General features: G+C 34.7%; 2 protein-coding genes across 2 annotated transcripts; both read left to right on the top strand.

Annotated features, from left to right (window-relative positions):
* Positions 1–7,259: 7,259 nt before the first annotated feature.
* On the top strand, positions 7,260–7,920 carry LOC136068378 (18.2 kDa class I heat shock protein-like). The gene has a single exon (XM_065775468.1). The coding sequence runs from the start codon at positions 7,432–7,434 to the stop codon at positions 7,897–7,899; it is 468 nt and encodes a 155-aa protein (XP_065631540.1). The 5' UTR covers positions 7,260–7,431; the 3' UTR covers positions 7,900–7,920.
* A 1,618-nt stretch (positions 7,921–9,538) lies between these two features.
* On the top strand, positions 9,539–10,551 carry LOC112036613 (uncharacterized). The gene is made up of 2 exons (XM_024069447.2): positions 9,539–10,454; positions 10,541–10,551. The coding sequence occupies exons 1-2, from the start codon at positions 9,539–9,541 to the stop codon at positions 10,549–10,551; spliced, it is 927 nt and encodes a 308-aa protein (XP_023925215.2).
* Positions 10,552–15,583: the final 5,032 nt, after the last annotated feature.

Below are 15,583 nucleotides of genomic sequence, written 5' to 3'. Positions count from 1 at the left end.
TGTTTTCGCACATAAAAGCATATATGTCTGCAACATGATACACTGTCTATATAACCGAAGAGCAGTTGCCTTTCATTTTCTTAATTATCCCATTCAAAATCTTCTTTGATTGCGTTAAGTAAAAATTTCAATGTGTTTCTTGTTCATGAACGCATGAAAGTCGATTAGATTTAATCAAGACAATAATAATTGGACTCGACTCTCCAGTCCGGCCCATTCACTTCTCTTTGCCTTGTCTATTAATGTACCGTTCAAGCCCAATTCCTCATGGCCCGTAACCTACTTGAGGATATAAAAGGCCAGCCTACTTCATGTAGTAGTAATTGGAATTGGATGGCATGTTTATGTTGTATAGGGGCCAACAGGCATACACATTACTTAGTTAATTAAGGTTTTTTTTTTTTTTTTTTTTTTATAATAAATCTGAAACTTGTATTTGGATGGAAAAGTGTGCTTCCTTTATATATCTGTTAGGAGTTGTGGATTTACATACTTGGTAATTTCTTTCGTTATCAATAAAATTATCTTTACATAAAAACAGTTTATTCAATACTTGTACTGTACGAACATACAAAAGAGGTTTGATGTTGCCTCTGCGCCATCAAAAAGCTCCTACCACTAGAGCTATAAACAAATAGAAATGTTTTTGAACAGGTTGGGCTCGACTAAAAAAAATGGTTTATGTTGGCTTATTTAATAAATGAGTCATGTTCAAACCTAAATTTAAGCTTAACTAGTAAACAAATTGACTCAAACATATAATTCTTTAATTTTTTATTTTTGGGTTAAAAGTAAATAAAGGGGATTGATTTCAGAATTAGATCCCACATAAAGGGATTTAGTTAGTAAAAAAAATGTTTTTTATATAGTTTTTTGGCTAGGTAGATAGTAGGGGAGGAGGTAGGTGGGTTAAACCACAAACATTGGATCATAAGAGCACACACAACTGTATTAACAAGTTCTAACCGAGATACCAAATAAAGACCATTTATAATAATTATATGTATCACATACTCAAGTAAAAATAAATGTGCTAAAATATGACATTTTCAGCTCTATCCAGTGGTTTGAATCAGGGGAAAATGTTTACTAAGGTAGACTAGTTGAGACAATATTTGAACTTAAGATCACTTGCTCCGATAACATGGTAAATAATTGATTAATTAAAACTTAAAAACTTAAACTATTACAAAATTTTGAATTTAATGATTTAATCATAATTCCAACGCAACGACCATGTTTACTTAGAGCTACTTATCAAACTGTACCTTCAAGAACAAACAAATTACGAATTAAGCAAAATGGATCATTTTCCGTATGTAGGGTGTCACTCAATCTATTATGGAAAACCCAATATTAGGTTGGGTTGGGCTTGGCCTTTTGCCACATGCTTAAAATTTTAAAATAACCTTTTTTTAATTCCACAATTTATCAGAGTGGTAATAGTATTATTGTGGTGCCTAATCCCTACGTTTGTGGTTTGAACTTCACATCTCCCTCTTCTACTATATATTTATCTAAACAATAATAACAAAAAAAAATTTTCTCAATTTTTGTGATTATTAAATTATTAAAAAAAATAGGGTAAAATATCATTTTCATCCCTAAACTATAACAAAAGTTTGTTTTTCATCCCTAAACTTTCAAAAGTTTTATTTTCGTTCCTAAATTTTTTCAAACGTATTGATTTTCGTCCCTTCGTCTATTTGGCCTAACAGAGTGCTGATGTGGCGTGACGGAGTGCTGATATGGCATCTGACTCCGTCAGCACTTCGTTACGCCACGTCAGCATTCAGTTAACGGAAATAGACAGAGGGACGAAAATCAATACATTTGGAAAAGTTTAGGGACGAAAATAGAACTTTTGAAAGTTTAAGGGCGAAAAATGAACTTTTGTGATAGTTTAGGGATGAAAATGATATTTTACCCAAAAAAGTATTTTTTTATAATATATATAATTATATTAAACATTTGTAATGATCAAAAGTTCATGAATGAATTTAAATTTTGACTTACCATGGACCAAAATTGTATATATATATATATATATACACACACACTAGCCTCATCACACACATTTCGCGCGTGTGTGACGAGGCTTTTAAAAAAAAAAAATTTATAATATCATAATTTTTCATTCATTCCAATTTGAGGTTTACACGTTTTGTCATTAATTATATTACGCATTTAGAACTACTAATACAATCAGAAGTGTCATGAGGCCAGCTTCAAAAAATGAACAAAATGTATATGTATGGTTGTGTACAACCGATTTGAAATAAATATTGGTTATTGGACACACACTTTGAAGTCATGATTTCAGTGCAAAGTATGTGTATAATTGTGTGCAACAGTTTGTGTGAAATAAACGTTACTCATTGAAGTCACGATTTTAATGCTTGTCTCTTAGCATATAAAATTTGTCAAGTGAAAAACATTCAAATATTGGAATAAATTCCTATTCCATGTTTGTAGAGTATACTTCATAACATGCAATAAGCATTTTCTTTGCAACACATCAACCAAAGAGTAAGACTGATCTTTTGCGTGCTGTATGACCTTCTCAGTTCCCACACACTTGCCATGAAGAGAATAGAGTCACGGCTTAGTAGATGGCCAAACAAGTCAACAAGTCAATGAAGTGGTATAAGTTCTGAGAAAAAAAAAAAAAAAGGCTAGTCTCCCAAATCTTCCACTATAAAAAGTTGTGTTTATTTGTTTATGTTAGGTTTTGAGTTTGTAATGTTGGCAAACCATGACAAAACATGACAAAAACTAAGTCTCATTAGTTTAGAATGGTCTATATTGAAGCCCAAGACAAAAACTTCAAGTTCAGGATAAAAACAAATGAGTTACAAGCTGGTTGGTTCGATCGATCCAATCTAATTTTCGATTGATCGAAAATCGCGGATCAGCAAAATCAGCAAACGTAAAAAGGCCATAACTTATTCGTTTGAAGCCCAAATCGCGAGCCGTTTTTTCCAGTATTTAAAGGATATCANAAAAAAAAAAAAAAAAAAAAAAAAACTCATCTCAAACTTAATAGACTTTTTTCCCTCTATATTAACATTGGAGTGGATGCAATGTGTGTGAAAATGTATATGTATATGTGACTGATGAAAAAAATCATAGTAGACTGCCTAAGTCAATATATAACAAGCCCAACAGGGCAAAAATATCATACATTACAAGCCCAACTGGTCATATATTATTTTTACAAACTAACAGTAGATTTACAACTGCCTAAGTCAGCACAGTGGGATCAAATGCTCTTACCTCCTATTTAGAACTTGCCATTTGTTAATCCACTAGAGAAAATTGAAAATAAAAGAAAAAGTTATTTTATCAATGTTTGATGAAAGTGCTCAATCTTCTAAGTTATTTTATAAATGTTTGATGAAAGTTTTCAATTCTCTAAAAGACCGTTAATTCAAGAAATATATTCAATTTCTAATTCTTGAAATATTAATCTCTATGTGGGGTTTTCAATTAACTCACTTGGTAAAATAACTTGTCGTCAAATAAGAGATCTCGTGTTTAAATTTCCATATATATTAAAAAATAATTGATATCTTTGAATGGATGTCATAAGCTTAAATTCTATTACACACACATATATATATATATATATATATATTAATGAAAAATCAAGGCTAAATTAAAGCGAGTTAATCTATGGTATTATGTTTCAAATACTTTCTCTATGGTATTCTATTATGAAGAATTGACGCTAATTTTGAGAGGCCAATAATGTGTACAACACTTTATTTCAAAATCTCAAAAGGTGGAAAAGAAACTATAAACCATGTGTTAGGGTTGATTTGGTTCCTTTGCCACATGTTTTGTGCCTAACGACCCAAGTTAAAGGATCAAGTCAAATTCACTACTCAATTCAATGCCATAGTAATGAAGGCTAGTGGCTATGAAGGCTCACTTAAACACTACCATTCATAGAAAATCGCACTAATTTAAAACAATGCTTTCATTATAATATAACAAATCACAATTACAATATAAAAGGTTGCTTAGGTTGGGTTAAAAGGAATGAGATGGTGAGGGAGAGAGAGATTCCTAATTGTGCTATCAGACACACATGCACACCCTTCTAAATCTTTTTATTTTATTTTATGTAATCTGATATTTTAAATAGTAAGGGACTTAGCAAGGTAAATGTGCTTGGTAGGGGTAGATGGGTTGTTGTTTAATGCTTTAATTTGGTCCAGACTCTAGAGAAGATCAAAGGAACGTCTATGACCCAACTTTAAGCAGTGAATAAGGCCTATAGTTGTTGGACATTAGAAGGAATAACAACCTTGTGTAGTTGGTTTCTTCGGACAATGCAACAATTTGGTTTAACTCTAAAATATGATAATTTAGGACCGTTTAGTATTGTTGTTTTAGTAATATTATTTGTATTTTTTAAAAATACGTGTGAATAAAAAATACGTAAAAATATATGTAATATTGTTTAAACACTAAAAATTATTACTTAAACAACAATAATAAACAGCTCTTAGTTAGCTAAACACGCTTTGTAATGCTTTACTAGAAGAAATGGTCCCTTAAAAACTTAATAAATCTAAATCGATCTTGTCAGTTAGCATTAAATGAGTTAAGATGGATTTCATGGTTTAGCTAAACTTTTTTTTTTAATAAACTTGTTTATCTAAACTTAGGAGACAAACAACAAATTATTAGGGCGTTATTTTCTGGGCTTGTAGCCTGCGCGTGGGTCTACTACTAATAAGTTCATGGAATTCGCAAGTGCTCCAGGTCCAAGCCCCTATTCAAATCAGCATCCTAGTCCCATAGGTAAGCTTAAATAGATTCTCCTTTTTGATCTCAAATCTCAATCCCACAGTACACTCCTTCAAAATTTCCCATTAAAGTTACACAGGTTTGGGGCAAATAAAATAAAAGAAAGGAATAAAGGGCCCTAAAATAATTGGGCTATCTTTTTCGTGGGTTTTTGGTTTAAAAAAAAGAAGAAGAAGACATTAACCAATATATCGTACAAATTAAACGAGTGGAAAATACATCAGAGTTATCCAGAGGTGTGTAATGGATAACAAAACTTCTACCTGATACAACTCGTCTTGGCAAGCACATCAACAGAGCTCTAGTTGATGCTATGCGCTAGCTAGCCTTGCATTCTGTTACTTGTCTTCATTCAATACTTCAATATTTAACAATTTATAAGAATTAATATGACTTTGTATAGGGTTACATATTCATGCACGTGCACTCAACTTTTGTTAAATACAAACTATTGAGAAGAGAAAATATATATTTTTTAAAATAATTATTTAGTGCTCAAGAACTAAAATCGCATCGATCTCTTTCATCTCACGTTATAGAATATAAATCTTCTATATTATTTTTTGTGTTCTACTTTATGTTTCATCAATTACAACTTACTATATATTTGTTTAACTTTCATTATAAAACAATCAAAGTTTAAAATAAAAAAAAAAAAAAAAAACATATGACAAATTTGTAATTAGTGGAACATAAAGTGGAACACAAAAAATGGTAAAGATTATTGAAAAATTATTAAGTATTCCCGGAATATTATAAATGCGTACTCCCTCATCTCACATGAATGGTAGGTCCACCATGAATTTAATTAGTATGACCCATTATTTATGTAAGAGCAGGAAGTACGAATTTATGGTACTTTGAGAGTACACAATAATTTCTCAAGATTATTTGTATTCCACGTTATAGGAGATTATATTAGTTAAACTTGACCACCACACACTTTTGGTGCGATGGTTACTCCACAAGTAAAAGTAGAATTGTTATTTTGTATAAAAAAAAAAAATATTAGTTAACTAATATAGAATATAAATCTTCTATATTATTTTTTGTGTTCTACTTTATGTTTCATCAATTACAACTTACCATGTATTTGTTTAACTTTCTTTATAAAACAATCAAAGTTTAAAATTAAAAAAAAAAAAAAAAAAACACATGACAAATTTGTAATTAGTGGAACATAAAGTGGTAAAGATTATTGGAAAATTATTAAGTACTCCTGGAGTATCATAAATGCGTACTCCCTCCTCTCACATGAATGGTAGGTCCACCTGAATTTAATTAGTGAGACCCATTATTTATGTGAGAGGAGAAAGTACGAATTTTGATACTCTGAGACTATACAATAATTTCTTAAGATTATTTATATCAGTGGCGGTTTTAGGATTATTTTTTAGAGGGTGCAATGAGAAACATAAATTATATAAAATCTAAAACAAAAATGAAGTTGAATATATTGGAATTTAAAAAAAAAAAAAAAAACCCAAATGCAAGAAGTTTTACGATTACCTTCTTTGAGGTTTCATATTTTGAAATCGTTACATAATATTTTCATTATCAATTCTATTAGTTACATTTTTTTTCCATGTACATAGCCAAACAATTATTCATCCACTGATCTCTCATTTGATTGATTGATTTCAAATTTTTTTAAGATCTAAACGAGCTTTTTATAAGGTTTAAGAATTAAGATTAACAAATTTATAATTTTGTTGTTGGGCCTTTTTTATAAAAAAAATAAAAATTTGATCAAATTAGTTTGTTATTGGACTTTTATGTGTGTTTAAAAAAGGCAAGATATTGTTAAAAGCATCATATTCAAACTTATTTCAATTGTGTTTAACAAAATTTTAGAATTAGGGTATTCAAATTTTTATTTAAGGGGTCAAAAAAAATTACATTATAATATATATATATATATATATATATATTTTGGGCTAGTTCAGGGGGTTCATTTGAACCCCCTGAGCTTAATGTGGAGCCGCCCATAATTTGTATTCCACGTTATAGGAGATTATATTAGTTAAACTTGTTCCACCACACACTTTTGGTGCGATGATTACTCCATAAATAAAAGTAGAACCGTTATTTTGTATAAAAAAAATATTAGTTAAACTTGTGGTTAGATTTATTATTTATACGAACGGTGGAAATATCGAGTCGTTGCGCACCAAGAGCGTGTGATATGTTTCCATGTTTTATTTTTTTTTTGTTGGTCGGGTTTTTTCTCAAAAAATAATGATAATAATAATTATGCATTCACAAAACATTGGATGACTAATGGATTAGGCCCAATACGTACGGGTATTTGTGGGCATTGCGGCACAACTAAGTACCCACTGGGCTAGATTCGCTAGGTCCAACAGAAGGTTCGCAAAGATGCTAGAGAAACTAGAAAGTTCATTGACAAACAATAAAGTTCGGGAACGAGACCAGAGGAGACAAACAACTACTAGAATTCGCCAGAAAACACTTGAAGAATCCTCCAAGAACCTATAAATACACAAAACATTCTTTCTTTTCAAACCAATCTGAACTCGCAGGTGTCATTGTAAGATTTCCTATCAAACAACAACTTCTAAGGTTTTCTCTTAACAATAGTTAGTAACTAAGATGTCTCTGATTCCAAGCTTCTTAGGTAGCAGCCGAAGCAACATCTTGGATCCATTCTCGCTCGAGATTTGGGATCCATTTAAGGATTTTCCGTTCTCATCTGAATCTCAGTTTGCAAAAGAAGCTTCTGCCTTGGTTGACACTCGCGTGGATTGGAAGGAGACCCCAGAAGCCCATGTGTTCAAAGCTGATCTTCCTGGGCTCAACAAAGAGGAGGTGAAGGTTGAAGTTGAAGATGACAGAGTGTTGCAAATAAGCGGAGAGAGGAAGGTGGAGAAGGAAGAGAAGAAAGACACGTGGCATAGAGTGGAGCGTAGCAGCGGCAAATTCTTGAGGAGGTTTAGGCTTCCTGAGAATGCAAAGATGGATCAGATTAAGGCTTCAATGGAAAATGGTGTTCTCACTGTGACGGTTCCTAAGGTGGAGGTGAAGAAGCCTGATGTCAAGTCCATTGAGATTTCTGGCTAAATTGTGATTTTAGTATCTATAGTGCCANGAATTCAAGAAAGAAGTAGTCCGTGGATTCGGAGCCTGCGCGTGGTCGTGTCAGGAAGTTTTACTGGTGGGTAGCATTAGGAAGTCGAGCGGGGAGCTTGTAGTCCTTCTGTAAGAACTTCAATTCTTTCATAGTGAATTCTGTTATGCCTTGAGGATCGGTGGGTCAAATCCTCCCCAGGTTTTTACCGAGTGGTTTCCTGGGTGATCATATCTTGTGTTATTTATTTTCCGCTGCTTTATATCTTGATATGATTATTTGATTGTTTTAACCTAGTATTGCATAATTTGACTAAGTAACAACTTGGCTAATTAATCTAGGCTACGCAATCTGTGTGTTTAAGGGGTCTAAATTTTCAACAGTTTATAGTTGAAAAAATGTTTAATACTTTTTTTTGGTCAAAAAAAAAAATATTAATAACAAAAAGCTGGTTTTTGAAAGTCTTCTCCCATAAAAGCAAGTCTTTCTTTTCTAGACCTAATAATTGCATAAGTAATGTTACAAACATAGTAATTTTCACAATAATTAAATTTTTAATTATTATTATTATTTTTATCGATTTTTATTTAAGCTTACTACTAATATTATATTTTTATCTATTAAATTATTAATAACAATTTGTTTACTCAATAGTTGTAATTTGTTTATTTTTTTTATTTGTGTGACTCTAGACTTATTTTAAATTTTTAATTGTATTCTTGAGTAACACAAGTGATTGAAGAGAACGATTCATAAAACCAAAGTCATTAGTTTGAATTTCTTAATTTTCCTCCCCTTAAACCAAAACTCTTTAGATAGTAAAACAAAGCTTTCCTTCCATATTATATATATATATATATATAGTGTGCAGCCCCATTCTCCCACAGTAATTTTCCTTTCCCCTCTCACGTTTAGATTCAAACGTATATATCGTTTAGAACCTGCAGGATGGATTAGGCTATCAAAGATGAGATGGTCACTATAGGGCTTGGAATCGAGAATCATCTTTACAACAATGTCAATAATATCATTTGTGTTCTTATACCTTTTCTAATCAATAATATTTACTGACAGGACATCACATGCAAAATATAATTTCAAAGGTCCCGGAGAACATTTTCTTTATACCATCTTTATGAATATAAATTCTAAAACAATCATAATAAGGAATTATTGAAAATATGGAGAGGGTATTTATGGAGTCTGTTAAAACATTACAGCAGAATGTATCCTCGCATCAGGAAGAAGTCCATTTAGCTAATCAAATTAGCTTGGAACTTCAACATAGTCAAGGCATTGATCAAACAGTAGCAACGGCCATGATTGAAGCTATGCCTCACTATGATCAAGTGCTATACTCAATGCGGTAAATGTTGCCACATCTGCAAGAATATTGGAGGATGATTGGACACGTGTACCTGAGCTGGAATATGGTTGCAACAGATTTTCCCCCCTTTGGGGAGTTAGTTATTTTGTCAGTTTTCTTACTTGCTTTAATCTCTGTGTATAAATATAGATTCAGAGCTTGTATATTCATTCAATTCTTGTATAATCATTGATCAATAGAGGTTCATTTCTATTTAGAGTGAGAGCACATCCTTTTATATGGTATCAGAGCTTCAAGGTCCTACAATGGCGTCCACTGAAGCAAACAATCAATCAACTCACACATCCCCTGAGCCTGTCAACAATCAATCCACACATACGAATTCAAATTCAGCTTTTGTTACTCCTAATCCATATTTCTATAATTCCAGTGAGAATCCAGGGAACGTTCTTGTTACACAGCCTCTGTTAGGAATGAAAAACTATCAATCCTGGTCAAGAGCTATGGTACTTGCCCTCACTGCGAAGAAGAAGATCGGTTTTGTGAATGGAAAAATAACACAACCTGATCTTGATTCGCCTCTGTATGATGATTGGGAGAGCTGCAATACCATGGTGCTTTCATGGATGATTAACTCTATGCATGTGGATGTCTCGAGCAATATAATGTACTGTGAAACAGCAAGGGAGATGTGGATTGAACTCCAGAATGTGTATTCACAAGGAAATGGACCTAAGATCTACAACCTACAAACTGAGATTTCCCAAATTCGCCAAAATCAGATGTCTGTAATTGAATTTTATAGCAAATTCAAGCGATTATGGGATCAATTGCTGAACTACGAACCAATGCCAGAGTGTTCTTGTGGAGCTATGAAGACTCTAATCAATTCTCATAATAAGGCTTATGTGATGAGATTTCTGATGGGACTAAATGAGGTCTTTGACATTGTGCGAAGTCAAATCCTTATGATGGATCCTTTTCCTTCAATGAGTAAGGTTTATTCATTGATTTTGCAAGAGGAATCTCACAAAAATGTTGGCCATGGAGGTTCTGGTTCTTCACAGAATGATACAATGGCGATGTATGCTAATACCAGAGGGAACTTCAAAGGAAATGGTAAAAAGGAAAGACCTTTCTGTACTCACTGCAATATGGCAGGGCACACCATTGAAAAATGCTACAAACTGCATGGTTATCCGCCTGGTTACAAATCCAAAGGCAAGCCAATAGCCAATGCAAATCAAGCATCTTTCAATTCTGGAGATGGTGCTCTGATTACAGGAAATCAATGTCCTATTTCCAAGGCACAATGTGAGAAATTATTGGCTTTCATCAACTCAGGAACCACTGGAACAGCTCTTGGTGATGCACATCATGCAGCAAATGCAGGCATTTCTTGTATGGCTACTGGTGTAGGAGGAATCTCTGGTGAAGGCTCTGGATTGGTAGGATCTTCTTCACAGTCACAGGTCAATACCTATCCTGTTTTCAATCCTACACTCATGTCAGGTAATCATTCCAATCATTTCTTCAATCCTTCTTTTCAGCACTCAATTTTTTCTGCTAGAAAAGTCAATAGGACTGCCTTTAATGAATCTGATTGGGTAATTGATACGGGAGCCACAGATCACATGGTGCATTCTATATCTTGTTTCACTTCCATTACTGCTGTTTTGAACACTTTTGTTAGTCTTCCTAATGGAGAGCCAGCTTTAGTTACACATATAGGAACTGTTGAAATCTCAACAAAACTTGTTCTTCACAATGTTTTGTGTGTTCCTTCATTCACTTTCAATCTTCTTTCTGTCAGCAAACTAGCTAAGTCTATTTCTTGCTGCCTTATGTTCTTTGGAACTCTTTGTTTCATCCAGGACCTGGCTCATTGGAGCACAATTGGTCTGGGTAAGGAATGCAAAGGATTATATCTGCTGGAAAAGAGCATCTCAACCTCATCTGTTTTCTCTTTTGTTTTTCATTCTGAAAATGATGTTCATGCTGTCAATAATGTCAATGTCCAGCCACATATTTGGCATTTCAGATTAGGACATTTGTCAAATGCTAAATTGGCATTGTTAAAACATAATGATGTACCCCTCTTCAATGAAAATAAAACTTTTGAATGTGATATCTGCCCTTTAGCTAAGCAAAAGAGATTGCCTTTTACTTCTAGTTCTCATACTTCTAGTCATTGCTTTGATTTAATTCACTGTGACTTATGGGGACCATTTTCAACCTCTACCATTGATGGCTGCAAATTTTTTTTAACCATTGTAGATGACTATTCAAGATGTACTTGGGTTTATCTCCTTAAACATAAATCACAAACCCAAGTCATCTTAGAACAATTTTGCATCATGGTAGAGACTCAATTCTCAAGAAAGGTTAAATGCATCAGGACAGACAATGGGACTGAATTCACCATGTCTACCTTCTTCTCTCAAAAGGGCATCTTGCATCAATTGAGTTGTGTTGAAACCCCTCAACAAAATGCAATAGTTGAGAGGAAACATCAACACCTCTTAAATGTTGCAAGAGCACTTAGATTTCAATCAAATTTACCTTTGTACTTGTGGGGGCATTGCATTCTTACTGCTACTTACTTGATAAACAGAACCCCAACTTCAGTTTTAGCTCAGAAAACTCCTTTTGAGGTCCTTTTTGGTCAAGCCCCAACTTACTCTCACTTAAGGGTCTTTGGATGTCTATGTTATGCTTCCACCCTTTCTCGAAATAGAACAAAATTTGATCCAAGAGCATCCAAATGTGTTTTTTTGGGTTATCCTATTGGGGTTAAAGGTTATAAAGTCATGAATCTATCTACCAAAACTATTTTTGTTTCAAGAGATGTATATTTTCATGAAAACATTTATCCTTTTGCTACTGCTGTACAAGAGTTTTCTGATCCTTTTGTTACTGAGGTTGATGCTTCTATTCCTGTCATTGATCCTTTTGTCACTCCTGTCAGCATACCAGATGCTCCTATTGAGCCTTCTTTCCCTTGTACTTCTTTAGTTTCACCTTCTCATTATTCTTCAACTTCTTCATCCAGTCCTACTCCTCCATGTGTGCCTTTGGTTACCTCTGATTCCATTGATATTGCTGTTTCCATTCCTACTAACCATAATGCAGATCCCCCACCTACCAGAAAATCCACCAGAGCTCACAAAACTCCAGTATACTTACAGGACTATGCTTGTAATTCAGCTGCTGCATCACCTTCAGTTGTTTCTCATGCCTCAGGAACTCCTTATGACATTAAAGATTGCCTTACTTACTGTCATTTGGATCCAACCTATCAATCCTATCTTATGGCAGTCAGTCATGGTCATCAGGCACCTCAGTACTTTCATCAGGCTGTTACTGATCCTCTTTGGAGGGAGGCCATGGATAAGGAAATTCAAGCATTAGAGCAGACTCATACTTGGGTGATTACTCCTTTGCCACCAGGTAAAAGACCCATTGGATGCAAATGGGTCTATAGAGTGAAGCTCAATCCTGATGGCTCTGTAGAAAGATACAAAGCAAGGTTGGTTGCTAAAGGATACACTCAAAGAGAAGGGCTTGACTTCTTGGAAACTTTCAGTCCTGTTGCCAAGACTGTGTCAGTGAGGGTTTTGATTGCTCTTGCTTCAGCCAAAGGGTGGCCTTTGCACCAACTAGACATAAACAATGCCTTTCTCCATGGTGATCTTGATGAGGAGGTATACATGGATTTGCCTCCTGGTTTTCACAGTAAGGGGGAGTTTCCTAATTCTACTTCTGCTACCCCTTTGGTATGCAAACTGGTGAAGTCCTTATATGGACTTAAACAAGCCTCAAGGCAATGGAATGCAAAACTTTCTGCCACCATTATGCAGCTTGGCTTCAAGCAGTCTTAGGCAGATCATTCTTTGTTTGTCCATGCTGATGGTTCCTCATTTACTGCATTGTTGGTATATGTAGACGATATGATAATTACAGGAAATGATTCAGCCTGTGTTGCCAAGCTCAAATCCTTGTTAGATCAGAAGTTTGGAATCAAAGATCTTGGTTCACTCAAGTATTTTTTTGGGTTTGGAAATTGCAAGAAGTGTTAAAGGCATTAGCATTAACCAACGAAAGTATGCTCTTGAGGTTTTGAAAGAAGCAGGAATGCTTGGTTGCAAACCTGTCAAGTCACCAATGGAACAGCAATTGAAGCTGTCTAAGGCAGATGGGGAGTTATTAAAGGATGCAGGGCAGTACAGGAGATTAATAGGGAAATTGATGTACTTGACTTTGAGTAGGCCTGATATAGCCTATGCAGTTCATAGACTCAGTCAGTATCTAGCTCAACCTCGAATTCCATACATGAAGGCAGCCACCAGAATCCTTCAATACATCAAAGGTACACCAGGGCAAGGGGTGTTCTTCCCTGTTGAATCAGACTTGCAGCTAAAGGCCTTTTGTGATGCTGATTGGGCAGGCTGCCCTGATACAAGGAAATCCTTAACTGGTTATTGTGTCTTCTTGGGAGACTCTTTGATTTCGTGGAGATCTAAAAAGCAAGACATAGTGTCCAGGTCCTCTGCTGAAGCAGAGTACAGATCCATGGCCACCACCACATGTGAAGTCACTTGGTTGCTTTACTTGTTAAGAGACTTGCACATTCCACATGAAAGACCAGTGCTGCTATACTGTGATAACCAGGCAGCTATACATATCTCTGCAAATCCGGTATTCCATGAGAGATCAAAGCACATAGAGGCAGACTGTCATATAGTCAGAAACAGAGTATTGGATGGTACTATTAAAATGTTTTATGTCTCTTCAAGGAATCAACTGGCAGATATATTCACAAAAGCACTTGGGGTTGAACAATTCTCAAGATTATTAGCAAGGCTGGGAGTCATCAATATTTTTGCTCAAAAGATACAATATCCAGAGTATAAAAGGCATAATCAAGAAGCAAGAGCTTTGCTCTTGAGGGGGAGTGTTAAAACATTACAGCAGAATGTATCCTCGCATCAGGAAGAAGTCCATTTAGCTAATCAAATTATCTTGGAACTTCAACATAGTCAAGGCATTGATCAAACAGTGGCAACGGCCATGATTGAAGCAATGCCTCACTATGATCAAGTGCTATACTCAATGCAGTAAATGTTGCCACATCTGCAAGAATATTGGAGGATGATTGGACACGTGTACCTGAGCTGTAATATGGTTGCAACAGATTTTTCCCCCTTTGGGGAGTTAGTTATTTTGTCAGTTTTCTTACTTGCTTTAGTCTCTGTGTATAAATATAGATTCAGAGCTTGTATATTCATTCAATTCTTGTATAATCATTGATCAATAGAGGTTCATTTCTATTTAGAGTGAGAGCACATCCTTTTATAGAGTCCGAAGATTCCTTGTGGCTTACATAGAAGGAAAACACAATCAAACAATATAATAACTATTAATTAGGAATCAAACACAATCAAGCAACATTTTTTAACGTTTTTAATTTTTGAAATTTCCAAGGAACCCTTTTTAATTCAATTTTTTATTGGGTTTTACTATACCTAACCACTTTTACTCATGTCCATAAGCATTTTTTTTTTAGTTCACCTTAAGTTCATTGATTTTGGTTAGCTCAATATCATAAAAAGGGATAATTTATGCCCTAAAAAAAGGAGGGATTTAGCTAGTCTACAAGCCCATTTCTTAGCCCAATGGGCAATTCTTTTGCATTGGACTGGGTCGGTGCCCAACTTTTGTCTGCCTTCTATGGTAATCCAAGGTTTTTGAAAGAGAGATGGACCCAGCAGGCTCCTTCTGTCACGTAACTCATCTTCAACGAACTGATATGTGCATGTGTTCTTTTCTCTAGGAAGAAAAATGCATTAACTCCAAGTCCAAAGGAGTAGTAGTACAATTATCAGCGGCTAGAGCATCAAACAAGTTGAAGGGCATGGAAGGGACGAAATGGGTAACTATTTTTTTTTCTATAACTATTTAGTTAGTTAACCCGGTTCAGAAACAATATTGATTAGTAGCACCTCGAGTCTCAGAAAGTCGAGTTTGGAACTCGAGTTTCTGAGACTCGAGGTCTATGTGGCGTCTACGTGGCGTCTACGTGGACCTCGAGTCTCAGAAACTCGATTTTCAAATAAAAAATCTAACTCTCTCATCTACCAACCAAAATACCCAAAAAAAAGAAAAATCAGATCACAGAGAGACAAACCAAAATACCCAAAAAAAAAAAATCAGATCAGAGAGAGAGAGAGAAAGAATCTAGAAAAAGATGCTGAAATACCTGTGCTCATCAGAAAAAAAAAAGAAAAAAAGAGAAGGCCGGCAACCCCAGGCCGGCGCAACGGGCGCCGCGTAGCGCGGCCAGGGTCGGC

Source organism: Quercus suber, unplaced genomic scaffold (genome assembly GCF_002906115.3).
Source record: "Quercus suber isolate HL8 unplaced genomic scaffold, Cork oak 2.0 scaffold_112, whole genome shotgun sequence".
NCBI classification, from domain to species: domain Eukaryota; kingdom Viridiplantae; phylum Streptophyta; class Magnoliopsida; order Fagales; family Fagaceae; genus Quercus; species Quercus suber.
The sequence above is the reverse complement of the archived record's forward strand: the minus strand, read 5'-3'. Positions and strand labels throughout refer to the sequence as shown.

Coding starts and splice junctions, on each gene's coding strand:
- LOC136068378 (XM_065775468.1), top strand. CDS start 7,432: ATGTCTCTGATTCCAAGCTTCTTAGGTAGCAGCCGAAGCAACATCTTG.
- LOC112036613 (XM_024069447.2), top strand. CDS start 9,539: ATGGCGTCCACTGAAGCAAACAATCAATCAACTCACACATCCCCTGAG.